General features: G+C 35.9%; 2 protein-coding genes across 3 annotated transcripts; both read right to left on the reverse strand.

Annotated features, from left to right (window-relative positions):
• Positions 1–274: 274 nt before the first annotated feature.
• On the reverse strand, positions 275–23,068 carry LOC105033441 (CBS domain-containing protein CBSX1, chloroplastic). 2 transcript variants are annotated; one of them, XM_010908258.3, is made up of 9 exons: positions 22,747–23,068; positions 20,068–20,155; positions 19,924–19,988; positions 12,565–12,613; positions 6,066–6,118; positions 1,132–1,247; positions 986–1,043; positions 794–908; positions 275–625 (listed from the first exon to the last, which is right to left on the reverse strand). In XM_010908258.3, the coding sequence occupies exons 1-8, from the start codon at positions 22,948–22,950 to the stop codon at positions 828–830; spliced, it is 714 nt and encodes a 237-aa protein (XP_010906560.1). In that variant the 5' UTR covers positions 22,951–23,068; the 3' UTR covers positions 275–625; positions 794–827. The 2 variants fall into 2 exon arrangements, with proteins under 2 accessions (XP_010906560.1, XP_010906559.1); XM_010908257.3 differs by having other exon boundaries at positions 275–628.
• A 3,021-nt stretch (positions 23,069–26,089) lies between these two features.
• On the reverse strand, positions 26,090–27,083 carry LOC105033442 (ethylene-responsive transcription factor ERF011). Its single transcript, XM_010908261.4, has one exon. It carries the CDS (start codon positions 26,912–26,914, stop codon positions 26,426–26,428), a length of 489 nt encoding a protein of 162 aa, XP_010906563.1. The 5' UTR covers positions 26,915–27,083; the 3' UTR covers positions 26,090–26,425.
• Between the last annotated feature and the right edge of the window lie 783 nt (positions 27,084–27,866).

Below are 27,866 nucleotides of genomic sequence, written 5' to 3' on the forward strand. Positions count from 1 at the left end.
TAAGCGAGAGCAGATATTGAGCCATGTTTGGTGTTGCTTTTTTGCTACAGAAGCTCTCTTCAGTTGATACTACCAAATATTTATTTTTTAAAAAATATTCTTTTGAAGGCTGCAACAGTACAACATATACATAAAGCAACACCAAACGTGCCTTAATAACATAAGATAGCCCAGTCCGGGGCATCAAGATCCGAAATTGAATTCCACAAAGACTGACAGGTTTAGCTCTCAATATTCCTCAATAGACACTGCAATGCCTTATGAAGAACAAATGGGGCAAAACATCTCAGTTATCATTTATTTGCTTTGCCTGCAAGTCATTCCACTTAAACTCAAACTGATCATTTACAGACAGCAACAGCTTAACTGCACGATAAGTGTATTTGAGAGAATAACCCCACATAAAGTACCTTTCAGGTTGCTTGATCCAAAAGAATCTATCAAGATGAGATATAGCTAATGACAGAAAGAAAATTGGATGATAAGAATGACATGAAAAATTTTACATAAAAAATAGCACAACTGAAAATTGCTTCTCATTCATGGCTTTGAAAACAACATATTTCCACCATCCGGTTGCCCATCCAAAAGAATAGCTGAGTACCTGGAGTCGGAACTTCAGTGTCTTCTAAAAAAAAGAAACACATATATAATCAATCATATGTACATCAGAAAACAAAGTTATGCTATAAATTAAGATGTGGGGCGAGCATAATCCCTCTTTATTGCATGCTTGCAATGGATCTCCTAACATATCAGAAATCCAATAGGATGAATAGACCAGTTGCATGACCTCCTGATGGTGAATGCTTGAAGCTCATCCCATCTTATAGCTGAGAATTCTTTTCGCTAGCACGTTTTATTTGGAGTGCTGCACTAACGACGTTTCCCCTCGTAATAATACCAATCTTTAATATAGAAAATGTATCAGAACAAAGTACATGAACATGTGCAAACTGAATACAAAGAGGTTCAAGTTGCATACCAATTTACCAGCACTGTCAACAACAGGAAACCTGTGGTACTTTGTTTCAAGTAATAGCCTGCAATTTAATTATTAGCAACATCGATTCAGATCAGCTTTTAGTTTGTACAATTTAATTGTTAAAACCATGGTCGAGCATATAGAACCTTGCAACATCTTCAAGGTTTGTTGTTTCACGAACCACAAGGGGAGAAGGTGTCATCACATCATCGATGACTTTACCATTAGTTTTACTTAACAATTTCTGGATCTCCTTGAATGTCTGCAGCAAATTAATGATATAGAGATCAGGAGTCTGGAGCACATTGTAGAATATATTACCATATAATTATTCAGCACAAAACTATGCATAATAATTAAGAGGTGTGCACAAGGAGGAAAATAATGCCAATTATAAGCCCATGTACAATCTTACTCCACCAATAAATCTCACTGGATTCTGTAGTGAAAATTAAACCATTTAAAAATAAGCACAACCATACATAACTAATCATATGGTAATCCTGCATGGCAAAAGTAGCTGAGCTGAACTAGAAAGGCGTCCCAAAAAAGGCTACACAATCTAATGAGAATCCCACTAAAGTTAGATCTCTTGACACGATAGCAGCATGTTGGAGTGAGTTCCTTATTTATTTATTTATTTTTTTGTCTTTTTTTATGATAGAACATGTTCTACTTTGATAAACTTTCTGCTTCAGGGATCAGTGCAGCTCCCATGTTGACCTTGTCTTCATACTAATCATCCAGATTTGGTACGTAAGGCCAACTTTGTAGGGTTGCTCCCCAGTTGCATGAACCATAAATAGTGTAACCAAGAAGATAGGTTTCCCTTTTCAACAACTGGCCTTCTGGGTTACAATGCAAGCTCATAAACTTTCCAAGATGAAAAATGGCCACAAACCTAGGACCAAGCCCGAGGTTGACACTTGTCACCATGTCGAAAGACCACTGTAAAATGATCTGAAATCATGAGAGATCATTTCTCCAATTCCAAGATTTCAAGTTTCAAACTGAACACCAAAACCAAATCCAAATATTTCAGATGTGCCTAAAACCAATCTGAAAGCAAAAGCCATTTTTTGATTTTCAACAATAACTAACCTATGGGGCCATATCAATTTTAGAAATATGTGATTCTGTCATTTTGTCATTTATTGATTTTCTTAAATAAGAAAATATTTTATAAGGCCAAACTTCGAATTCTACATTAATTTTACCTTCTATTACTCCATCTAATTCTTTACAGATTGGGAGATAATGTCCAATTAAAATATTTCCTGAAAAGAAAAGTTTTGATTGGATCAGCCTATTTCAAGGCTCGAATAATGAAAATTCAATCCGATTCAATCTCTTAGGGGGTTGACCCAAAGTTGTAGATCTCGAAAAGATATCCAATTTTTTTTAAAAAAGAATATCATCTATAATCAGATGTCATATGATCAAGTTATGGCCTCCTAAAGTTTAGCATACAGTTCGACTTCCTAATATGGCAGATCTTGCTTGTGGACCCTGTCCAACCTTATTTATATTAGTCAAAATGATCCACATCAAGTTTGGCCATTCTTCTAGATACCTATAGTGGCCAAAATGATCCACATCAAATTTGATGATTTTTCTAGATACCTAAAGTGGCCAAAATGATCCACATCAAATCTGGTGATCCTTCTGGATATCCATAGTAGCTAAGGTAATTCACATCGAATTTAATGATCTTCCTAGATATCCGTGTTGGCCCAAGTGACCACATCAAGTTTGGTGATCCTCCAGGATCAAAGCTTCCTTTGTTTAGAGGATTTAGCTCATGTTAGATCAGAACTAAAGATGGAAAAATACTTCCTTGCCTCATAGTTGAACCGCTTGGCTTTACTTGTAGATGGTTTCTATCCTTGATCTTCTTTGCTAGATGTAGATCTTAATCTCTAAACGTAGAAAACATCTTCCTACAGGAGTTGCTAATGCTTGTGTTGAAGGCATTGCCAATCAAGATACGATCTCGATGACACATACATTCTCATCATCCATCGAGATAAAACTAGCGACCATATTCATCTTTATCCTTCAACATACTTCAAGTATGGATAGCCCTTCTCCTAATTGCTTGTACCACTCATGCATCTGGACCACAAACTAAGCATTCCATAAATGTAGAGAACTCAATCCAATCAAATCAAGTTAGAATTCCACCGGATAAAAGCATAGCTCTGATACCAACTTGATCTGATCAGGGAGAATGAAGAATTTTCTCAACCCACTCAACTCGTATCTATCAAAAAGAAATTTAGAACAAGATGGAAGAATTGTGAAAGTAGAGCTTAAGTCATTTTTTCTTTAATTAATACTTTACATCATAAACCGAGATACATAGCCACTATTTATAGTAGTAGTGAAGTCCATGCCTCTACAATTTGGATTGGATTTCTCTTTTAGTTTATATAAAGAACTAAACCTCCAAAAAAAATCAAAAGCATAACTAAAATAAATAATCATAAAAAATTAATAAAATTACACAGAAGATAGATTTCAACTTCTACATCAATTTTGTCTTCTGTCGCTCTATCTAATTCTTCACAGGCTAGAAGATAACATCAAGTCAAAGTCTTTTCTAAAAAAGAAAAATTTCGATTTGACCAACCCATTTTAGGGCCCAAAAAATGAAAATTTGGGAGTTAGCCCATAGCGGTAAATCTAGAAAAGATATACAACTTCAAAAAGAAATCATCTTAATTGAATGTTGTATGACCAAATTATACCTCCTAAAGTTAGGCGCATGATTCAGCTCCCTGATATGATGGATCTTACTCTTGGACCCTATCCAACCCTACTTATAATGACTAAAGTGATCCACATCGAATTTGATGATTTTTCTGAATATCCATAATAGCCAGAGTGATACATATCAAGTCTAGCGATCCTCCTACATACTCATAATGGCCGAAGTGGTCCACATCGAATTTGTTAATCTTTCTAGATACCCGTAGTGGTTAAAATGGTCCCCATTGAGGTTGGTGATCCTTTTAGATCAAAAAATTTTAGAAATAGAAGCTACAGAATTTCAGAAGATTTCGAGAATAATTTATTATGCTTTGCTATTTCTAATGTATGGTTCCATGTGACATATGGCAGAGTGATTCCCACTACCTATTCTACTCCTCTTCACTGAATAGTCCACCATCTCAGCTTGCATCAGATGATAAATTACAACTTACAGCAGACTCTCCTCATAAATTCCAGGAACTTCTTAAATTTCCAGTAGTAACAAAATTAGTTCAATAAAATCCAACATAGATAGGTAACTTTCAAATTGTGCCAACTCCATTTCTTGCAACCAGCCCCCTTCTTGCAAAGTCTATATCCAAACTCTTAAAACTTATTTGGTGGTTTCACTCACAACTCTCAAAGCATATTCACTGGATGCACTCCTAATTCCAAATATGCTTCTAAATCAATTGCACCCTCTTGAAAGATCTTGAGCTCGTGAAAAAGTATGCATTCCTTAATCATAATTATCATACTTGGCAAGTTCTTGTTCTTTGATGATGACCCATGTCCCATCTATGGTCAACAATTTCAACCACTTAATTAGGAACTTACCTAAAGTTTAACCAACCTTGAAAGGATATTTTGCATGCCAATTAAATCTTTGATTTGATGTATGTGGAAATTTTAATCATAAGTGGTCATTTATCATTAGAAAAATTTATGACAATCTTGTCACTTAGATGTGTGCAGAATAATTTGTCTCAGAATTTATTGGAATATAGGATCCATTTCTCCAACATCGTTTCCACCTTGTTTTCTATACAAAATAGGTGGATGCCTTTAACTTTGCCTCAAAATCTAATTCTCTTGCATGATGTTCTGGACTTATCTGAAAGGATCACAAGAGGTGGGGAGGTCCTTTGGACTTCTATTAGCAGCATAAGATATGGGGTTGGAAGAGGACTCCAGAACAAACTGCTTTGAGACCAAGAGTAGATGTACGGGACAGGGAGGTACTATGGAGTTGTTGCAAAGTGCTTGGCATTCTCTACAAGTATGTTATAAACAGAAATACTCCAGTGGAATCTGCTAGCAAGGACAAATTGTTCTCTCCATCCAGTTTTTACACTTCTCTAGCAAATAGTCATTATTTTCTCACCACAAAAAAGATAGTGGAGGGCATAGCCTCGACACAAAAGCATTGGTGATGCTCCACAGGTACATTCTGAAGAGAAGCACTTTATCAGCAGAATCAGCTAGTTACAGCAACTTGCTCCATACACACACACACACACAAAGTACTTGGTTCCAATCATTTCATATAAACTCAAACTTTCACTTCTAATCATGCTTAGCTTCATGCAACATATACTATGAGGCATCTTTCCAGTCCAACTGGAGCAATACCATCATCAAGTTAAAAACATATTGTATGCCAAATAAGACAACTGGTAAAGGTAAATAAAGCTTCCACCATGTAATACCAATGAATAGGTCAAGTACCTCAAGATTCACCAATTTTACTAGCTGTTAAAACATTAATTCTATCCAAGGTTTGTCCAATATCGATAACATCGTGGAAAAATGTTGGTATGCCTGATATAGGGTCAGTTTGGCATGCTGAAACTCATACGCATCCCCCCACCCCAACCCCCACCCCTGCATGGCTGCCCCTACCGCGTACCGGTTCAGGGTACAGTACGATATTCTCGGTAAGCGCAGAGATATCAACTTGTACAATGTACAATGATTTCTATCCTTTCTTACTTTTATTGTGTCTAAGATACACTCAATGCCAATAAGAAGACACCAAGGATTTTACCACTTATGAATTAGTATCACTAACCACCTCTCCAACCCACCACATAAGGAATAATAATATGAGATAAAAACATAATAAGCTATCAAAGACATGCTAGAAATTGGGAAAGCCTATGCTAAAGCAAGTTAATTCTTCTCATGAACCACGCATTTTTCTTGTACTATTGATGGGTCAAAATCACGTGTCATAGGAAATACAAAAGGCAAATTAACAACACAAGGCGCATTAATCAATACTAAATAACAAATTTACGAGATGGACAAAAGAATTCTCACATACTTGCCACGTACTGTCAACCTTAGGAAACATGCTTGTATCAGGCTGTCCACTCCCTAAGCACAAAAAGATAAACAAGATATTATAATAGTATTAAAATGAGTCAAACTTCCATTCCTGTTTTTATGCATAAATAAAAGCATTGACATTTCCATCTTAAAAGATATAGAAAAATGGTACCTTGACATGAAGAGAAAAGTATACTGACGTGCTGTCTGTTTACTTGTACAACTTTCTAGGATTTGTTAGAAAATTGTCGAAGATTTTACTCCTAAAAATAGAGGAGACTCCTTACCATCTTTATTTTGTTTTATGGTTAAGGCACATGGTTTATTACATTTTCCAACAATGTCATTAAAGAGGACAGTGTTTTGGACAATGAATAAAGAAGCAATGTTTCCCATATACTCCAAATTTGAATTTCTTACCTACAGTCTAGGATTCATACTTTGAAATTGGAGTCCCATCCTCCAAGGTTCCCCTAACTTGGAAAGGGTCTAGAATCTAGACAAAGAGGATGAAGGCAAAGTTAAACAAATTTTGATATATAGAAGTTGAAAGAAGCAGCCATTAAAAAGTTACTTTTTTTCACTTTTCTTTTTCTTTTTTTATTTCTTTTCAAATGCTTCCAATTTTGTTCATATTTCTACAAATACATCTTATTACAGGCCTGTTATTTCTGATCCATTAACTGAATACTGCTCTCTTTCATTTGCATTACTTAGTTAAAAAGAAATAACACTCAAACTACTATTGTACATTGGCCATCAAAAACATCATGGTCTGCCTTTTGAACATATTTTCATTTAAAGGCAAAACAATGCAATTATTTCCTTATTAAGAAATAAAGGTATACTAGTTATAAATAAAAATTTAACACACTTTTTTAAAAGAAAACGTGTGAGAGGTCAATAGATCCAAAAGTACATCTATAACGAGCCCCATCCTTAGGGAAAATGTCTGAACCTGTGTATTTCAACATCAACCACAAAGAGATATAATTTGTGCTCTATATGGATCCATAAAGGGTCAATGCTACTTGATCATTTTATAGAAGGGACAAATAGGATAAGATACATGAATAACCCATCAAATTCTTACAGTACAACAAACAATGAGACCTGGAAGGTATGAGGTCCGTTGATGAATGATGAAACATATAATGTTATTAGCAAAATAAGAAACATAGGGTTAGTTAGATATCACTGATTAAAGAGATCCATAATGTTCATCATTTGGTTATGGTTGCTAGCTTGTCATAAAAATTGTTAACTAAGACAAGAAGAAAATAATAATATATTAAGATTTATGGTTCACCGTACCGGGCCAAACCGTCCGATACGGGGCGTACCGAGCCGGACCAGTCCCTTACCGGTCCGATTCGGGCCTGTTTTTCGAAAAAAGACCCCGAACCGCACCGAACCGTCCGGTTCGGACCCATACCGCCCGGAACCAGATGGTACGGCTCGGTTCTGGACCGGTTCGGGGTGAACCGAACCGTACCGCCCAGAGAAAAAGGGGGAGGGGGAAGGTGGGGGCCTTTTCACGTGGTTGGAGGGAGGGAGGGGGGAGAGAAATGGGTGTGGCCCACTTCACATGGGGGGGAGGGCCTGGTGCTTTAATAAGCACCAGGCCTCCGGTGTTCTCTGAGAGTTCTCAGAGAACACCCATGGTCGTGGACAACTTAATCGTTGAGACCTCCAAAAAATTAGAAAAGAAGGCAAAATTTCGTGAAATTAGAGGAGTGATTTGAGAAGATGCTGATCTTTGACCGGAGGTAAGATAATCTGTTATTTTGTTAGTAAATATTTTTTTTTTATTTTTGTTGTTAGAAATAGGATAAAAATGAGGTAAAATAAAAATAGAAGAAAATCATGCCCAAATCTTATGATTTTGGTATGATTTAATTATATGTGATAGATCTTTGAAAGATCTACACGATGACACCAAAATTGTTAATTTTCGTTAATTATATTTTTTTAAATATTTTTAAATATTCACTTATTTATAATTAAAAAAAAATTAAATTTTAGAAAAAAAATTAGAGTTTGGGAATCATGTTTAGAATGATTCAAGCTACTTAAATCTAATTTCAAATTTTTTTCAAATATTTGAAATTAAAAAAATTATTTTTTTAATTATTTAAATTAAAAAAATTTAATTATAAAATAAAAATATATAAAAATAATGTTATATTTTAGTTAATTTAAAAATATTATTTGAAGCATATAACATATTTATTTTGAATTTATAAGTTTTAAAATAATTATTAAAATTATTTTAAAATTATATATAATTATTTTAATTATCATTAAACTATCGTGTTTTGTTATACTTGCATATATTTTCATTATATATATATACTACGGACGATCTTGCATGTGGAGTAAGGTCCATGGATGTATCTGGATCATCCTCGCATTATGGATCCTATTATCCATAGCCACCTTATGATCCATATGCATATGGTGCATCCGAGGCATCATCTTCTAGTGGTTACTACCATATGCAGCTTGGAGCATCTTACGGATCAGATTTTGCTACTGACATATTTGGATAGACTCCTCCACAACCGTACCATCATCTCGAGGATACTTCTCAGAGTCAGAATTTTAACGAGAGGTCTGAGATGTCTTACAATCCAGAGAGGATGCCTTATGGGATGATGAATATTCGAGAGTACGGTGCAGCTTGACTAGAGGGTTGGACTGATATCCCTTCAGACTATATTGATGATCCAGACATCTACGAGCATCACAGACACTCGATAAGAAATTAAATGCAGAGTACATCTTAAGGTTCGTATATTAGTTATTGCGCTTTGTATTTAAATATTTAGATACATTTTAATGCATATTTTATATATTTTTTCTTTAGTTTTAAGATGACATAGTTGAAATATAATGTAAATAAATATATATTTAAAATTTTGGATCAAGAGTCTTTGTACCGCAACCTAACTCCAAATTGAACCCAAATATGTCAATAATATGCAATATAATGCCATATTGAAGTTGTATTTATTAATTATTAACTTCAAAAATCCAAAAAAAAAATTAAAAATCGAAAAAAATATTGTGTACCGATACCGGACCGGTATGCTTAGGCGTACCGTGTGTCGGTACGGTATGGTACCGGTACCATACCGTACCGATCCAGGACCGGTACGCCGTCCGGTACCGGTACAGCGAACCTTGATTAAGAAGAAAATAATCTTCCAAAAAAAAGAAAGAGAATAACGTCAAAATATGTTCTATCATCTCCTTAATTCAGTATCAAGTTGATGTTAATTATATACCAGGTATTCAAAATGTTAGAAAATTTTACCCTTGTAAAATTTCTCAAATCACTATGTTGGTTAACATATATTGTTTGAACTCAAAAACCAGACTTTATTTGCAATAAAAAGCTTGTTATAAAGGTAATTTTGACAAATATGTAAATTAACAACATAGTTTTGACAAGAAACAATTGAAAATCTTCAATACCATCAATTTCCACAAGAATTATAAAGCAAGAACGGAAAGCACAATAGACAAGCTTGTCAAGGCAGCCGAGTGGTCCTTGTGATAGGGGCCCCTACTGCAGCAGTGTAAGGACCCAAAAGTCCATTTATTTAGCTGCAAAAATATCTGAAAAAGCCAAAAGGATGCTAATCTGGACTCTAAGGAATAGGGAAAAAAAAAAAGAAGAAGAAGAAAAGAGAAGCGAACAATTGCATGATCAGAAAATCGAAGCATGCATCCTCCTCTTTAAAAAAAAAAAAAAAAAAAAAACCAAGTAATCCACATCACAAAAATAACCCTATACTAAAGGGTTGATCAAATATAGGCAGCTATACATGACCAGGGCCCATAAAATAAAACTCATAACAATGAAAGGTCATATTTAACACTCACAATTAAGCTAGAGCATATATATCTCCAAAGCCCAACATGGAAGAAATAACATGATGGTGGCTTGAGGATCTATGAGAAGTTGATTCCTTATTTTGATAAATGAAGTAACCTTCTGTTTGCTCTCTACATTTTCTTTGATAATGTGACAGTCTAATGCTTTTTACTCAACTATGAAAAACATGATTACTTGCTATATAAATTCTGTCTTGAGTCTTGACAAGACATGATTCTCACAAACTATGCGCACCACTCAGCTTCAGCACTTGACCTAGCCACACCTCCTTGTTTCTTACTCCTCCATGTCACTTCCTGTCTTCCAATCAAAGTATAATATCATCTCATAGACCTTCTATTTGAAGAAGATTTAGCCCAATCAACACTAGAAAAATTTTTAATGGACATTTTCAGTGAGTTTATAGATGACTCTTTTGCTTGGTCATCTTCTCAACTACTTCGGTGTACAGATGACTGCCATCAATGGAAGGTTCAAGGATATGTAATGTTTGGTCTAGTGATAGTCAAGTAGAGAAGTTCCCTTACAATTCTTCTCTATAAACTGGGATCATTGAACAAGTCTCCCTCATCCAATATAAGCTTTATATTTGGATCTTATAGGAGTATCCACCGGCTAAGCACCAAGCATCTCAGTTTCTGTCAAAACGTCCAACATATACCTTCTTCATGATGGACTAAGACGACCTCTGTATGCAGCCACCTTACCCATAAAGAATAACACACATCAAAGGTGCCAAGTCATTAATATAAAAGTATTCTTCAAGATGCTTGCTTACTTTTCCAAGACCTTTTTGTCACTTATAGAGTTATAGTTATTAAGATATACATTAGGGGTGCAAATGAGTTGAGCTGTTCGCGAGCTACTCAAGCTCGACTCCATTCAATTAATATCGAACTTGAATCAAGCTCGAGTAGCTCGACTGGAAAATAGCTCAAATAGTTTTTCGAGTCGAGTTCGAGTAGCAAGATACTCGACTCGAAAACTCGTGAGCCTACTCAAATTTATATATATATTTTTAATAATATTATTTTTATTTATAATCTATATATTAATATACATATTATTAGTAGGCTAAGGCTTGATTTCGAGTTCGAACTCGAACTCGAGCTCGAATATAGCTCGGTTGATATTTGAGTCAAGTCGAGTCGATTTCGAGTTTTGCCTATTTTTCATCGAGTCAAGCTTGAGCTTGAGATATTAAAGCTCGGTCAATCTCAAGACAAGTTTCGAGTCCGAGTATTTTGAATCGAATCGAGCTTCCAGCTACTCGACTCAGCTCGACTCAATTGCATCCCTAATATACATACACAACCACAATGATCACATCTCATGTGCCATGTTTAACAAGGGCAAAATTGTCTAACTGAATTCTTTCAAACCCAAACACCTTCAACATCCAGTTGATCAAACCAAGCTCAATGATTATACTTTAGAGTTTAGACCATAAATTACTTTCCTTGGTCTGCACACCTTGCGTGACTCAACCTAAGAAATATGTCCATGTTGTCACTCCACATAACACTCTTTCTAATGATGAATAAAGGCATTTTTAACACCTAGTTTGAATAAATGCATATAATTTTGGTTCTTTTTTTCTTGAGATTTTATGGTTCCATCCTCTCATAGCACCAAAGAGAAAACAAGTTGGAAAAATTGTCACCCTTGAATGATAGAAATAGCTATAGTGACCCAAATAGAATTTAATTATTCCACAGGGGAAAAGATTTCTAAATAATCTACCCCATTGTCTTTGTGTATAGATTTTGGCAACAAGATGACCTTTCAACTTGTTCCCTTTCCATCAAGAAGATACTTTATGCGTACATCCAATAACAACCCACAGATGTTGGATAGGAGGGTGCCAGCTAGTGGAGTAGAAGGCAGCTCTTTGACCGATCATGCATTGAGAGAGAGAGAGAGAGAGAGATGGATTGAGTGAGTTTAGGGTTTTTGGGTCTAGCAAAGTAACAAATTGTGTTACTTTCATTCCCATATAGCTTTTGCAGGTGACAAACAACCAACAAACAAAAGTACCAAAAGAAGAGACAAGAGAGTTTCATTTTTATATGGAGTTTATACTAATTCTAGATAAAATTGCCTAAACAGCATCGCCTAGGCCACACGGCCTCTCAGGGCGTCTACACCTAGGTGCAAATTTTGACAACCTTCTCAATAGAAAATCTTGCCAGAATTCTGAATGTGACAATTGCAAAAAAAAAAAAAAGGATAGATAAAGATTCAATGTTTATCCCATGAATAATGTAGTAATTCACTGTTTACGAAGAACTAGGACATTAGAAATCAATGCAGAAACTAGTCATTGAGTTCGAATTTCCAACCGACAAAATGAAATAAAAGAGAATACTCGATGAATGAAGAGACATGCTCCTGATAGAAACCTCAAAGAGTTTATCTTTTTGAATGCAAATTCAACAAGTTTGTCATTCACCAACTCGGTGGTTAGAAAAGCATGCTCTTATGTTCAATGATATATGGTATTAAGTAGACCAGCCTACTTTATTGCAAAAGACAGAAATGCCACTACCAACAAAAGAGCCACAATAATCAAGGAAGGTTTGATAGAAACCTGATATGGAATCCAGTGCTAACAAATCATAATCTGAAACTACACCTACCTGCAGAGAGGGAAAAAACAGGCATTTGTAAGGAATCATTCAAAATGTAAAGACAATGGGAAATTAACATGATAGAACAGTTAAAGAAAGCCGAGATAAGTTGAATAATGAAAACAAACGAATGAGAACTCCAAAGCTAGAGTTGACAGAGTTCATAAAGCTATAAGGTAATGACTAAATAATACTTTACTCCAAAACCCTTATACCACATGAGAAAACACCCGAAATAGAATGGCACATAAGTAGAGTTTCTTATACCCTCAAGAAGGTGGGATTTGAACCCACATCTCCTTTACAACCAACAGAGACTCAACCAGATTGGTCAACTAGCACCTAGCACCTACTACTGCTGTTGCCGCCACCGCTGATTATTATTATTATCATGACAGATTGCAATAAGCAACTCTCATGATATCATTGCAGAACTCACATCATTCAAGGAAATGATTAAGAATTTAAATGCTCATTATTTGTTGTTTGCATCAACGAGAATGGAACCAACCTAAATATATTGCTGATATTCTCATTAAGTTCAGCTAAAAAAACTTAATTGACGTGAGAACTTGTACATTTCTCAATCTAATGTTATATTTTATTTATTTTATTTGTATGTATTGTTATGTGAATGTATTTAATTTTGTGCTTGTTAATGTTACTAAGAAATAGCGGCATTAGATGAAAACTTAAGATTTAGTGGTACATGCCAAGGATTCGACCCAGCAAGCTTTAATCGACCATAACTCAAAAACCATACAGTGTTTTTGAGTGAAACAAATTTATATTAAAGTAGACTTTGAGAGCTTCGAAACGAGTAGTGATTTTGGCATATTTGGATTTAAAATTATCAAGTTATGTATTTAAGTTGGCTCTGCTGTGCAGACATCTTATAGCAGCTCATAACAAGTTAATGGGCTCTCCTTAAATCCGACCAAACTTTTAAATATTTTGCATGAGTGCTGGACTTAGACAAACCCTAGAGAACCCTATCTTTCTCTCTACTGCATTGTAAAAGAAAAAAGGAAGGAATGCACAGTTATCAAGACTAAAAAAAGGATGGAATAGAGGTTGAAAAGAATTCAAATGAAAGGACAAAATCTTGGTTTTTGGAAGAAGAAAATCTTGTAGGGCACTTTGCTGATTAAAGTATGCATCATTTCATAATTTATTTAGGAGACCAGTCTTCTAAATTTTTTAGCAAAAAAGGAGTTTCAGCCATAAGGATTTTCAAAGATTAGATTGGTACCTGTTGTAGACAATAGTGAATGTATTTAATTAAATCCTTCTGTTGGTTGCCCTAAAGTTTAAGTTTTATGCTTCTTTTAATGTATTTATTCAACATATAGAACTTTAATCTGAAACTAGCAAGATCTAATTCTCTAAGGGATTATTTTTATATCTATCTACAGGGCAGTATACCTGAAGGCTGAATTACAATTTTTTTTTTTAAACCCAGGGTAGATATAGAATTTTAGACCCAAATTTTCAAAGATTGAAGGCCTATATCCAGATTTAATTAAAGTAAAAATTTCCAATCCTAGGCCAAACTTTCATAGCTATCTTTCTTTCCTGTCAGCAATGATAGATTTGTAGTAATGATAGATTTCTTCATTTTTACCATATACATTGATTGTCTAGAGACCTAGGAATTGTTTGGGATTATGATAGAGCTATTTCTGAATCATAGGAAGCCTTAATTTAAGGGTTATCATAATGAGGGACTGTGCTATCAAGTGGTAAAACAAGTTAGTCAAAGTTAGGGCAGGCAATTTGGATGCTATTTATTAAATATAATTGTAAATGATTTCTAGAACTTAATTGAGAACTATTTGAGCTTATTTGGAAGCTATTAGTGGCTGGTCTACAAGAGGAGTATGAGCGATAAGTAGACACTCATGAGTCATGACATACCTTTTCATGTACCTTTGACTATGCTTTATCTCATTATACTGTAAAAAAATGCTTGTAGCGAACACTTAATTTTTGGAACTATTCCATATGTCTCAAAATTCTTATGGCTCCTACATGATTTGATGTGATATAAATATATGACTTGTGTGTGTCAAGGTCAGAATTACATGACGATTGTCCTAGTTAACAGGAGCCATGTTGTTAGCTTTTGGTACCAATGCTGTGTCCACCTATTCAGTGGGGACTGGGGAGTCTATTCTGTATGTGTGTGTCTGCTCAGGGGAAATTATGTGCCCATGGGAGTTTGTGTGCCCCATCTGTTAGGGAGTCCATTTATATTTAGCCTGTATGGTTTTGACATATTTCTGTCTTTAGTAATATGGTGAAATTATGACTTCAATTGAATTAAATTAACACTTGACTTGTTGGCATCCGGTTGTGATTGATCTTAGTTCACTTGTGCGAAATTTATATCTCATCCTTGATTTGATTCTGATATATATATGCCATTTTCTTTGTTTAGTTATCAAACTTCTATCTTCCGATTTAAGCCTCTCTGATATGTTATGAATGTTTACTTAGTGGAAGGTTGAACAGACTCAGTGTTTATCGAAGATTGAGAATAAAGGTAAGTCCTTTAATAATGGCTCATGAGGGATAGATGACTAATATATTGGAAGCTATTTGAAAAGTCTTTTAGTTTATTCTTTCTTTTATGTTGCCAAACATTAGGGTCATGGGATTATTACTTGCTGAGGCTTAATGTAAACATTGAGAGACAAATTCTAAATTTTAGTGTTTGAGATTGAAATATCTTTTGTCGTAGCTGTTTGCAGTTTGGGGTTGTAGTAACTTTGAAAGTATTTTTAAATATTATTTTACTGCTTAAATAATTTAGAGAATGTTGAAATTTATGGATTATGATTTCATCATCAGATTGGATCATGATAGAGTTGGTATTAGAGTGGACCGTGTCCATGATCTGTATGGGCTAGGGGACACTGTAGCATGGCCCATTTTGGACTAACCACAAGCAATTCATGGCATTTGTGATGAGATTTACACCCTCAACTAGGCGAGGATGCTAGAGCTTAAATGAGAGAAGGAATGCTAGAGCTTATACAGGATCCAGGAATCCAAGTAATATTTTCTAAGCAATCATTTTCAGTGAGATCCTGGATTGTTACAAATAATATCTAGTAGACCTAGCCCACAACCCATATGTAACTAGGAGACACTGCAACCTTGGAATTAACCACAATCCGATCATGATGTTTGTGATTGGATTTTGATCCTCAATAAGGACATGATATATTAAAGGAAGGAGTATGTTAGCACCCGCATGAGCATATTTTTAACCTCACATTGGTTCTATGCTAGGGGATCTGGATAATTATATAGGGCCAAGGAATCCAAATAAATACCTTCAAGCTAGCCTTTTTAGATGGGATATTGAGTCGTTCCAGATGATCATCCATTTGTCATGGAATTCCGTTCACTCTATAAGAATTTTATATCTCATCCTTGATTTGATTAGTAAATACATGTTATTTTATTTTTTGCAATCAAATTTCTACCTCATAACTTAAGCTATTTGATATGTCATGAATGTTTACTTATGAGGCAATTGAGCTCTCATTATTTATTATTACAAATTGAGGATAAAGGTTAGTCTTTTAATAATGGCTCGATGGATGGATGACTAATTTATTGATGATGTTGGAAGAGTCTTTCATATTATTCTTTATTTTATGTTGATGACCTTTACGGTCAAGGGACTATTACTTGCTTCAGCTTAATTGCAAACTTTGAGAGATAATTCTGAATTTTAGTTAGAGTTTAGAATTTGAGATATCTTTTGTAGTAAAGATTTTAACCTTTGTCTGGTATAGAGGATGGATTAGAGGAAGGATAAATATAGAAGGATGGATGAGGGAAAGGATAGATGAATCTTCCATCCATCCTCCCATGTGTTTGGTGAAACAAAGAAGCATGGATGGGAATGATTCTCTCCTCTGTTTGATATGGGAGGAATAAAATAGAGGATGGATGATATTTATATGATATTTTTATTAAACTACTCTTTGATAAAAAAATTTATTATTATCAATTTATAATACTTATTTATACTTAAGAAATAGAGCATTGTATGAACTTATAATCTTTATAATATATAATTATACAAAAATTATATAAATATTTTATTTTTATTTAATTTAATTTAATAATATATTAATATAAATAAATAATTAATTTATAATTTAATTTAAATAGTTAATTAATTTTATACAAATAGTTAACTAAAAATAGTAAATATAAATAAAAAATAGAAAAAAATTATAATTATTTATGTATAAAAATATAAATTATATACTAAAATTAAAATAATTATAAAAAAATTAATTGTATAGGATTAATAGTATAAATAAAATAAAAATATATATAACTAAAATGAATGAAAAAGTGAAGAAGTGTTATTATTTTGTCAAAAAATTAATTTGTGATAATTTTGTTAATACAAAAATCCATCCCTCATATGCTCCGTCCATCCTTCCTTGCATCCTCCCAAGTTAGGAAGATGTGAATTAGTTCTAGGGTAAATGGACAATCCGACAATGCCTCCTTTTCATCAATTCTTTCTAAAATTTTTTGAACCAAACGGTGAATGGAGGCCATTTGTACTTTCAACCCCATCCTCTCATGATGCCAACCAAACATAAGGTTAGTTATGTTTACAATTTGAGGTCATAGCAACTTTGAAAGTATTTTCAAATAATATTTTGCTGTTGGAATAAAGTTTGAAAGATTTTAAGTAATGCTGAAAACTGTAGATTATGATTGTCATTGCACTATTATAAGCCACACTCAGAACATTAATTTATTTTGGTTTTAGGTCGTGACAGAGTTGGTATCAAAGCGGACCCAATCCATGGCCTATGTGAAGTAGGGGACGTTGTAGCATAGGCCTATTTTAGGCACATCATGGTCTGATCATGGTATTTGGGATTGGATTTGAATAAGTTTGGACCTACATCCTGATAAAGATGCTAAAGCTTAAACGAGAGGAGGGTATGTGGGATTCGTGTGTGCATGAATTTAATCTTACATTAGTTATGCACTAGATAAATACTGGATACTTATACATGATCAAGGAATACAAATAACACCTTTCAACTTGTCTTTTTGGGCGAAGTCTTGAGCCAATACAATTGATCTGACCATTGAGCCATATAATAAAAAAAATCCCAAAAACTTCTATTTTTGCTCTCTCTCTCTCTCTCTCTCTCGACCTTTCTTTAAAGCAATAACAAGGTTAAGGAATGCATACTATAATAGGCCACCCACCACTCAGACGTAGCTCTACAACGCCTCAAAGATGCAAAGAAACCCCTCAATAACATACTTTTCTCTAGATGTCCCTCCTTAGAAGAAGAAAACTATCATAATTTACTTTTTTAAGCCATTAAAATTATCAATCAATCCATACATTGGCATCATCCTTTATTACTTGTCCACATCAACCTAAAATGATAAAATGATTCTGCATACAACAAATGGTCCCCCCAAATTAATGTTTCTGATCTTAGTATTTTTAATGTAATGTATACTTGGATGAAAGAAATTCTAGGATGTGGACTACCTAAAACCGCTCAACACAACATAGAAAAGAACAAATTATAACTTTTGCATATGTTAAATTGTACAATCATTACATCAATAATCATGGATATTAAAATTTCACATGACAATTTTCAAACCAACTACCAAATAACCATTTAAGTGGTTAAGCAAATTAAATAACCATTCAAGTCTTCACATGGAGTTCAAAAGCTAAGCAAATTAAAAAAGCTGCTAAATATTTATGTTAGATTTGTTCATGTGGTGAGGCACCCTACAGGGCCTGCACTGCATAGTCATTTATCTGGCTGCTTAGGTGCTGAAGCAGCCCTTTTTTGATAACATTCTTGAAGGCAATTGTTAGAGTTGACGTTGAAGATTTGGTACTTTGATATCTAAAGGGAGAGTCCGATTGAGTTGATTGCATTTTGATCATGAATTTCAGCGTACTCCAGCTTAGTGAACTAATTATATTAAAGTGGTTGTTAGTGGGTCTTCTCTACTAAGTTTTAGAACCATACTTACCTATAACAAACTAATAGTGCATGGCTATGATCAAATCGAAAAAAAAGAGAAATCCAGCTATTACATACCGCCATCCAAAGTTAATGAAAGAAAACGAAAAGCGAAGTGCACATCTTATTGCAAAAACCATGGATATCTATGGCACTCTCTACCTCAACCGCCCAGACATTTACAACACTCAATTTCTACCTCTCTCTCTCTCTCTCTCTCTCTCTCTCTCTCTCTCTCTGTCACCCTCTCTCTGTCTCTCACAAACAAATAAACACAGACAAACATATGTGAGCAGACTTGCAAACTGCATGTGTTCATTTGTCAATCTATTCTCCTTTCAATATATACCGTATCAGTCCAACTACTGCAGAACAACACAAACATTATTTGTGGCATTGGTCCTTTAGTCTTCATGATATCCAAGGTTCTTCCATATACCGTCTGATATTATATATAACAAAAACTCATTTAAGATATCCATCCATCAGATGTTGAACCATCTCAAGTGTCTCACATGATCAAGAATGAGAGGAAAACTAAAATCACTTTATTTTGTGATTATTGCATTGGTTGAGAATCCAAAAAAAGGAGGATTAGTATTATGAAAAATAAAATAAAATCACAATCATGCCTTATCAATAAGAGAAACATCTATAAAAGGGGAGAATAAATACATACAACTCCTATCCATCTTTATTAGTCAAATTCAATCACACACCCCACACCTTCTCTTTGAGCTTTGGTTGGGGGAAAGAGAGAATCAGTGCACCAACCTCCCATGGATATTCAAGGGAAAAACTTGTCTCCATGTGCTATGCATGTGTCAAGATCTAGTTCCATTAATGACAATCTGGTTTTCTTGTTTCTCTCAAGCTTAACATAAAAGTAATAGTTTACTTCTGCAAATTCTAATGATATCACATGGAAAATGGAATCATCACTTTCTTAACATAATCATTTAGTTTTGCATATTCATGAATCATGATATTGTTCATCCACCACTGCAGGTTGGGGGGCAGAGAGGAAGGGAGGAGGAAAGTGGGAGATTTTGAAAATCAAACAAAAAAGTTCCTAAATCTGTAGAACAATAGTATTTACAACCATAATAATCATGTCGATTGTAAAGTATATAGAAAATACAATTGTTAAAGTGATGAAGAAGTTCAAAGATGGAATCATTTACCACAGAAAAGTTTCATATCCATCATATTAAAGCAACCAAGAAAATAAAAACTTAGTGAAAATAAATAAAAGGAAAAGGTACACACCAACGTCCAGTCATCATCAACCACAGGAAGGCCAGTTATCCTATGCTCTACTAGCATCTCCAATGCTGTTGACATCATGATGAATGTATGTCGTAAGCAACTAATTAAATGTACAAAGATACAAACCAACATACCATTCAATACCTTCATCAACCGAAGATGCAGGCTTTACAACGTATAAATCTTCCCTTTTAGTCATAAAATCTCCAACTGTATAAACGCCATTGCTTTGCTGCAAACCAACAAACCAAGAAACAACACTACAGGCAGCAGCTTAACAATACTATATCAACATGTGCAGATTAAAATGAGAAATGAAAGCCAATTTGTAGAATCCATAGATGCTGGGAAATACGTTTCCGACTCCAACTGGAGTTTCTTGAGAAACTGAATTGGGAAATGGATGCAGAGCAGGTTTTGTGAAAAGCATAATTCAAGTTTCCAAGAGAACTCAAGTGTCTCTTGTCCGCCACCACATCACATTTGGATAAGAAGATATAGTCATCAAGAAGCATGCTGAAAACAGATGAGCTTCACATGGGAAACTCATGGGGAAAGAAACTTCTTATTTTGCGTAAGTCACCAATTCTTTATTTATGGCTATTTATAGTGGTCCAACGTTATTCTACTTCAACTGTACCACTCACCAAGTCCCTCATTAAATAGGATATAAAGATAAGTCAATAAGAGGATTCAATGGACAAGGAAAAAGAAAAGAAAAGGAAAGGTTCTTTAAAGAAAAAAATTACCCACTTGATATGCAACTTCACCAAAGCCCCCCATGCTGTTAAAAAAGTGAGCCACAAGAACATTATAGTAGTTGTGTTAAAAAAATTTTGTCGAGAGTTGTGTCATACTGGTATTTACCTTCTTTTGAAAGACTTGATTACGCACCTCTTTGCCATGGGAGATATAAAATTTCTGTGTTATGAAAGAGACAGAAAGATGATAAACAATAAAAAGGGGTTCCTAGATGACTAGCTTCTCTATGATTTTCCTTTGATTTCTGGGTTACTTTTTCATATTTTATAATAATCTTTTACATATACTATGTTGCCGTTTCCCATTTTCTGCATGTAGATTTTCTTTGAGCAGAATTTCCATCTCTAGCTTATGTTTCGTTTCTTGCATTTATTTCCACACACGGCAACTTTGGTAAAATCACACAGACAAACGACAAGGAAATAAGTAAATTTTGGTCCCAAAAAAGTCCCTTGACCAAATTCTCTTCACTAGCCTCTCATCTGAGAATTATTTTACAGAGATTCATAATTAGACACATAGAAACAAAGATCACTAAAAAGATGCTACAGTCTTTATTCAGTTGCCAATGACGAATGATTCTATGATCCATATTAAATCCCATTTATATACACAATGTTCATAAAGAAGTTAGAAATAAATACAATCCATTGAAATGAAGTTGCTAAGCTATTTGTCTTCTTAGGAAACAGACTTGATAAATATTGATTTTATGATGCACTTGTGATGGCACAAATTTTTTTAAGCAGCTTTGCTACTTCCTCTTGGTAAACCAACCCACAACCCTCTTTTACATCACTGCATTTAGGCACTGACGACAATTACCTTCCTTGACCATGATCTTCTCCTTGCGCTCCAATCAGCAAGATTCTCATTCCTGTAACTAAATCTGTAAGATCAACTTTTCAACTCAATTGGCGGTGTACATTTTAACCATCATTCTTTCTAGGCCCATGGAATTACTTGAATCCTTGCATATATATGCTTTCTGCATTTCTCAAAAAAATTAGTGTTCCACCGATCAACTATCATAGGCTCAATTTAGTGGACCCCTCGTGCATCACATGAGGATTTAGAGGGCTAATAACACATTCGCAATGCTGCACATAAGTATCAGCTTATTATGAACCTTAATCATTTCAAAATCCTTGACCATATACCAGTACTTTTTGTTTACAATATTGTTTTTACCATGACAGAGCTCCTTAAACCACATAGCTAAAGACAGATTACCTAGCTACAAGACCTCTAACAGTTGCATAGTTCCCTCAGCCAAGATTCTGTTAATTTAAAAGGCTAAACTTAAGGATTGGACTTTATCTGATTCTCTTGCTCAAAAAGTGGGTTGGGGTAAATTTAGACTTCTAGCTAGTATTAAAGAATAGCAATATCATATTAATAATACCTTGATACAGATAAGCTGGCTGCGTAAAGCTGGGATGGATTAGGACTCACCATCATACAACACATTATGTTAATTAACATGTGGACAAAAATGATTGCCTGGTTGCATATTCATCCAGTGCTATCATCGAAACAATAAGATTATAATAAGAACGCAAAATCTCCCTCATCCCCAAGACCAAATATTGAGTACAGAAAGTGCTGTTATGCACTCAATATAATGTCCAAGAACCATGACTCCAACGTCCAAGAACTAATATTCCAACGTTAAGCCTTCAAGCTAGTTATCAAGAAAGGAAGTCCACTAAGCCAAACGAGAGAAAAAAAACAAACACACCAAACGAGAATAAAAAAACAAACACTCCAACGTCCAAGAACCAATATTCCAACGTTAAGCACTCAAGGTAGTTATCAAGAAAGGAAGTCCACTGAGCAAAACTAGAAGAAAAAAACAGTCACTCTAACGTCCAAGAACCACTATTCAAGCGTGAAGCACTCAAGATAATTTCCAAGAAATGCGGTCCAATAAGCTTAATTAGAAGCCAGTGATCACTCCAAAGTTGAAGAACCGATTTTCCAGCAGAAGAAAACGAGAAATTATCAACACGGACAAATAAAACTCTCCAAGAAAGATAGAAGCGAACAAAGATGACTCACCGACGTAGAATCGTTCATCAAGGCCCCGTTCTTGGCCATGGCGGAGGGCCTGCCGGATGCCGCCGTGAGACCCGCTCTGAGGGTTCGCCGTGAGATGGCGAGGCGAGGCGTCGAAAGGATTCCTCGGCGGAGAAGGGGAAGGCAGGGCGCCAAACCCAAGGAAGAAGAGGGGAGAAGGGCATCCGAGAGAACGAGTGAATCCATTATTTTCTGAGCTGTTCTTCTCCCTTCGTGCCTTTTCCGCCTCCCACTGTGCCCTCGCTCTCCCTGTTTTTACAACGCTCCCTCGTCGAAGGAAGAGGGAAGGAGGGGAGAGTGGGTTCAAAGAAAGATATTTCCATCGGGCTTCAGCGGCCATCTGATGCTCAAAGATACGCTGCTTCTGCGCGCCACATGAGGCCACGAGGTCACGCACATACATGGCTGGAATTGGTCCGGGCCATCCCGAGGCGCGTAAGGCTAGCTAGATCTTTAAATCGGTTAGGCCTAGGCTGGGCCAAACTGCTGGTTAGCTCTATTTATTAGATAAACCAGATCCGTAGATCCGTTGCCCCATCGGATGACTCAAACTCGCCACGTTACCCCCTTTTATTTAAATGATTCAATATCAAATGAGGGATGCCTGTTACGTTATGCTGTCAGAGTCTTGTATGCTATGTGCATGCTTCAATGCTCCTCTGGGATACAGCATTATATACCAATGTGTGCAGGGTGCTTGTTCTTATATTTCCAAATCTTATGCAAGGATCCTGTTACGTTATGCTTTCAGAATCTTATATACTATGTGCATGCTTCAATGCTTTTCTGGAATACAGCATTATACACCAATGTGTACAGGGTGCTTGTTCTTATATTTCCAAATCTTATGCAAGGATCCTGCCATTCTCATCATCATCTTGCTTGTCTTAAAGGAATATCTACATTAACTCTACATTATTGCACAACTTGTCTCTACCGTTCAATCCCCTATGCTTCAGTACTTTGGTGCCTGTTTCTTCATTCCACTTACTCGGGCATATTATTCTTCTTCGGTGTTATCTATGACGCTTCTTCGGTTTTTGGCGCCTGATTGTCAACAATGCAGCTGATATGTCCTACTCTTATTGCTTATATGCGAGGCATTGGCATTGTTCTGGACTCTTTGTTGTTGGATGTTGGTTTTAATTATTGCTACAATTCCTGCAATATATTCCATTTTCAATTTTAGGGCTACATCATTCCATTGTACTATAGTTTTTTAGTAGTGTCTCAATGGTTTTTGGATCACAATTTTGGTTTCTTGGGCTTTTGTTCTTGGGTTTTTGAATTCCTATTTTGTTGACAGATCTACTGCTACTTCTGTATGTGCAACACATGCTCTACCATGTGACTATGTCATCTTTGTATATTATTCTGTCGTTGTGAATAAGTTTTATATGTTCATTACCCAAAAAAAAAATGAGGGGGGCTTGTTATCTACCATACATGCGCCCCGGGATTTAGGTTGGTCCACTGAACTTGGTTCATGTAATAATTTCTCAACTGTTAGGGATATGGACATTATATTCTTAGTCTAGCTTTTTTGTAAAATATAAAGGTGTATATATCTTTCTTTCTTGTTGCGCTGGTTTCTTTTCCCAAGTTTAATGCTACTAAAATTTTCTTCTCCCCTCATCATAAACATCTCCTTTTCTAAATGACTTAATACAATACAATCAGCTCTTTCCCTGAATTATTTCTTTTCTTTTTTCAATAAAATAGCATTATTTCTATTAAGCAAATAATGCACTTTTTTAAAAAAAAAACTCTTTATATTATTGTCTATTTAATATTAATTTTCTCTCTCTCTCTCTAAAAAAAAAAAAAGAAAAAAAAAACTTGGACCCTCTCTAGCCTGTGCTCAGGTAGGAGAGGGCTTATTAGCCGATCATGGTCGTCCATGATTGGCACCTTGTCCATGATGAGCCAAGCTCCCATGGTTTGGGACCAATGTACTACAATGGGACCATGCAAACATGGTTATCATACTAAACAAGGACATGATTAATTAACAAACTCTCTTCAATCCAAACATGAATGGAGAGAGTGCAACTCATTCTTTTAAAATTAGAGAACTTGCTCAAAGTTTTTGATTATTTAAATAAAAGTAGCATGAGATTATGCATGGCTTCTTTTTTTTTTTTTTTGAAAGCATCATTTACAATTCTAGAATCATATCTCTCGTGTCCAAACAAGAAGGAAAAAAAAAAAAAAAAACAAGCCTAGAGGTGGTTGGAGACTCATACTTAACTTTAGACTTTGCTGCTCGTACCCCTTTTGTTTACCAACCAAAAAAATCCGGATTCAAGCCTCAGTTGGTAGAAACCAAATATTGAAACGCTACTATATTAATGGTGGATCCCTCTCTCTATGCTATCCTTAACAAGTTCTAATGGAGCCCTTATTTGCCAATGTCATGAGCCGAGCTTGCCACATGACAAGCTCTACTCATACCAAAATTGCAAAAGCATTGCTATTACTATTTTTGTCATGTTCCTCGATGCACCTCATTGCATCTTAGCATAGTAGGACATCAATCAATAATCCTTATAGTCACACTAGCATTGCAATTTGAAGTGATTGGTCAAGCACATCTCATGCATGACCAACAAAATTTTTACTTCTTCTTGCATTGAAAAGGTTTTTGAGTACAAATTGTGGTTCAGACTGAAATTGACATAAGAAATCATGATTGCAATGTCAAAGCTGATATTGAAAACTCTGACATGCTTACATGCAATGTTTGGATGGACATGCACATCCCAACAGTCTCTTATGTCTCTGTAGCGTGCCCGAAACTTCTTGATTGAAAGAGAAATCAAGAGTGCAGCGTATAGTTGAACTACAACTGACTTGGGAGGCCACGGACTCACTGTTGCAATCAAAAATTTGAAGTACTTGGACATGACATAACAACAACTCTCCCCAAGCATGTTTCTAGCCTCATATAATATGGTAATCGATTTTGCAAAAGAAGATTGAGACAAGCAGTGGTTCTCAATCTGTGTCTTATCTCAAAGCACATAGAGTCCAATAGGTTCCAATACTTTTACACCATGAACCAGATAGAATTATTGACAAACACGAAAATTTCAAGTTGTTCAGCATCAGACGTCACATGTGTTACGAATCAAACTTGACTAATTTTGAGGAATTCTTTCCGTTATTAAATTCAATGAGATCTTGAGGTTATGCTTATCTCCTTGCAGACACCATCATACAAAAAGATAAAGAACGGAAGTTACCCAAAAAAAAAAAAAAAACATTAGAATGATCAAAATATACAAAATTTTTTTGATCATCCCTTCAGCTTAAAGGTACCAGATAGCAAGAAGAAGACTATGATCATTACCTTCTTTGATTTGTTCTTGTCGATATCCTCTTTAATTTACACATACACATAGAATTCCCCTCATCTCGCCATCCCATCATCAACACCCCAACAACCGATCCCCAATCCATGGTTCGCCGTTTCCCTTCTGCTTCCCTTCTCCTCTATCCAACCCTTAGGTCTCCACACCCCCATCTAGAAAAACCTAAAGATAAAACAAAAGTCTAATCTAACGTTCTAAACAAAGAAAAAGAAATAAAACGCTATATTTATATAAACTCATCACCCATCGGAGAGCCTGGGATTTGAGGAGGTTCGGAACCCAACCGACTAGCCAAAGAGTTCGCAGTCGTCGTCGGAGCTCTCGGGGCTGGGCTTCTGATTGAGGTCCGGTCTCTTATAGGCCGGCCGGCGGCGACGTTCCACGCCGAGAGAGTGGGCTCCGGCCGCCGGGGAGGCGGCGGCGGCTGCGGCGGCAGCGGTGGCGTGGAGGGCGTCGATCCGGGCGCCGACCTCGGTGGCCTTCTTCCGGATGAGGGCGGCGGACATGGCGGCGTCGGCGTCGGCGTCGGCGTCGACGGAGATGTCGTCGGGGAAGTTGAGCCTGGCGGAGCGGCCGCGCAGGTAGAAGACGGCGGTGTCGTAGGCCTTGGCGGCGGCGATGGGGGAGGAGTAGGAGCCGAGCCAGATCCGGGAGCGCTTGTTGGGCTCGCGGATCTCGGCGACCCACTTGCCCCACTTCCGCATGCGGACCCCCCGGTAAGGCCGCTCCTTGCCGTCCTTCCTCGCTGGCGGCGGCGACGGCGACTCCCCCTCCATCTCGATCTCGGTCGATCGGTGGAACCGAGAGACCCCTCCCTCTCTTTCTCCCCAGTTATATATTATTTGCTATATAATTGTTTTCCATGTGCTATTGGGGGTGGGTACTTATATAACGTTGGAAGTGGAAGCACGTGTGCTTCGATTACTGTTGGATAGCTTATCCGACTCTGGAGGGAGGGAGGGAGGGCTTCGGCGGAGTTTAAGAGGAGGAAGGGCGAGTCAAAAGGTTGAGGAGGTCGGAAGGAGAGGACAATGTTCCTGTAACGCCGTTATGTTCGTCGTAACGGCCACCTCCAATGATGATGCTATTTGTCGCTTTGTCTTGTTGCGACAAAATTACGCCTTGGGGTGATTCAGTTACAGACTTACAGGAAAAGTACAAACCGCTTGCAAGAAATTATTTGCCGACTACTATAAATTTTTAATATAAATTAAAAGATTATTCCGTACAAATAATATTTTTCTTGAAAAATATTAAATATAAAATAAATATAGAAATATTATATTACAATGATTCGGTGATCTGGTGGAGATGTATGAATTATACCTGGAAGGACAATAATAAATAATAGGCGAATAGATCACCAGCAGTTTTTTTTTATCATAATAATTAAATGCCTGTATTTTTTTATTTCCGACAATAACATCAGTGTCTGTCCGAGTATATCAAAATAGGAGTACTACCTACTATAACAATACTATTAGTTATGATAATGAATAAATAGACGGAAATAAAAATGGTGCACACCCTAACTGTCGTTTAAGTGGCCGGCGATCTGAATTAAAAAAGAATATTTTATTTAGATCATTGATTGATGATGTGTTTTATTAAATAGTAAACTGTCTTTCGGCTGGACGGTGCTTCGAATTGATGATTACCAGTTTCTTTAGATTATTGATCAAAGACGTCAAATGATGTCCCATCTTTTATTATATCAGGGCTGTTGTT

Source organism: Elaeis guineensis, chromosome 1 (assembly GCF_000442705.2).
Source record: "Elaeis guineensis isolate ETL-2024a chromosome 1, EG11, whole genome shotgun sequence".
NCBI lineage: Eukaryota > Viridiplantae > Streptophyta > Magnoliopsida > Arecales > Arecaceae > Elaeis > Elaeis guineensis.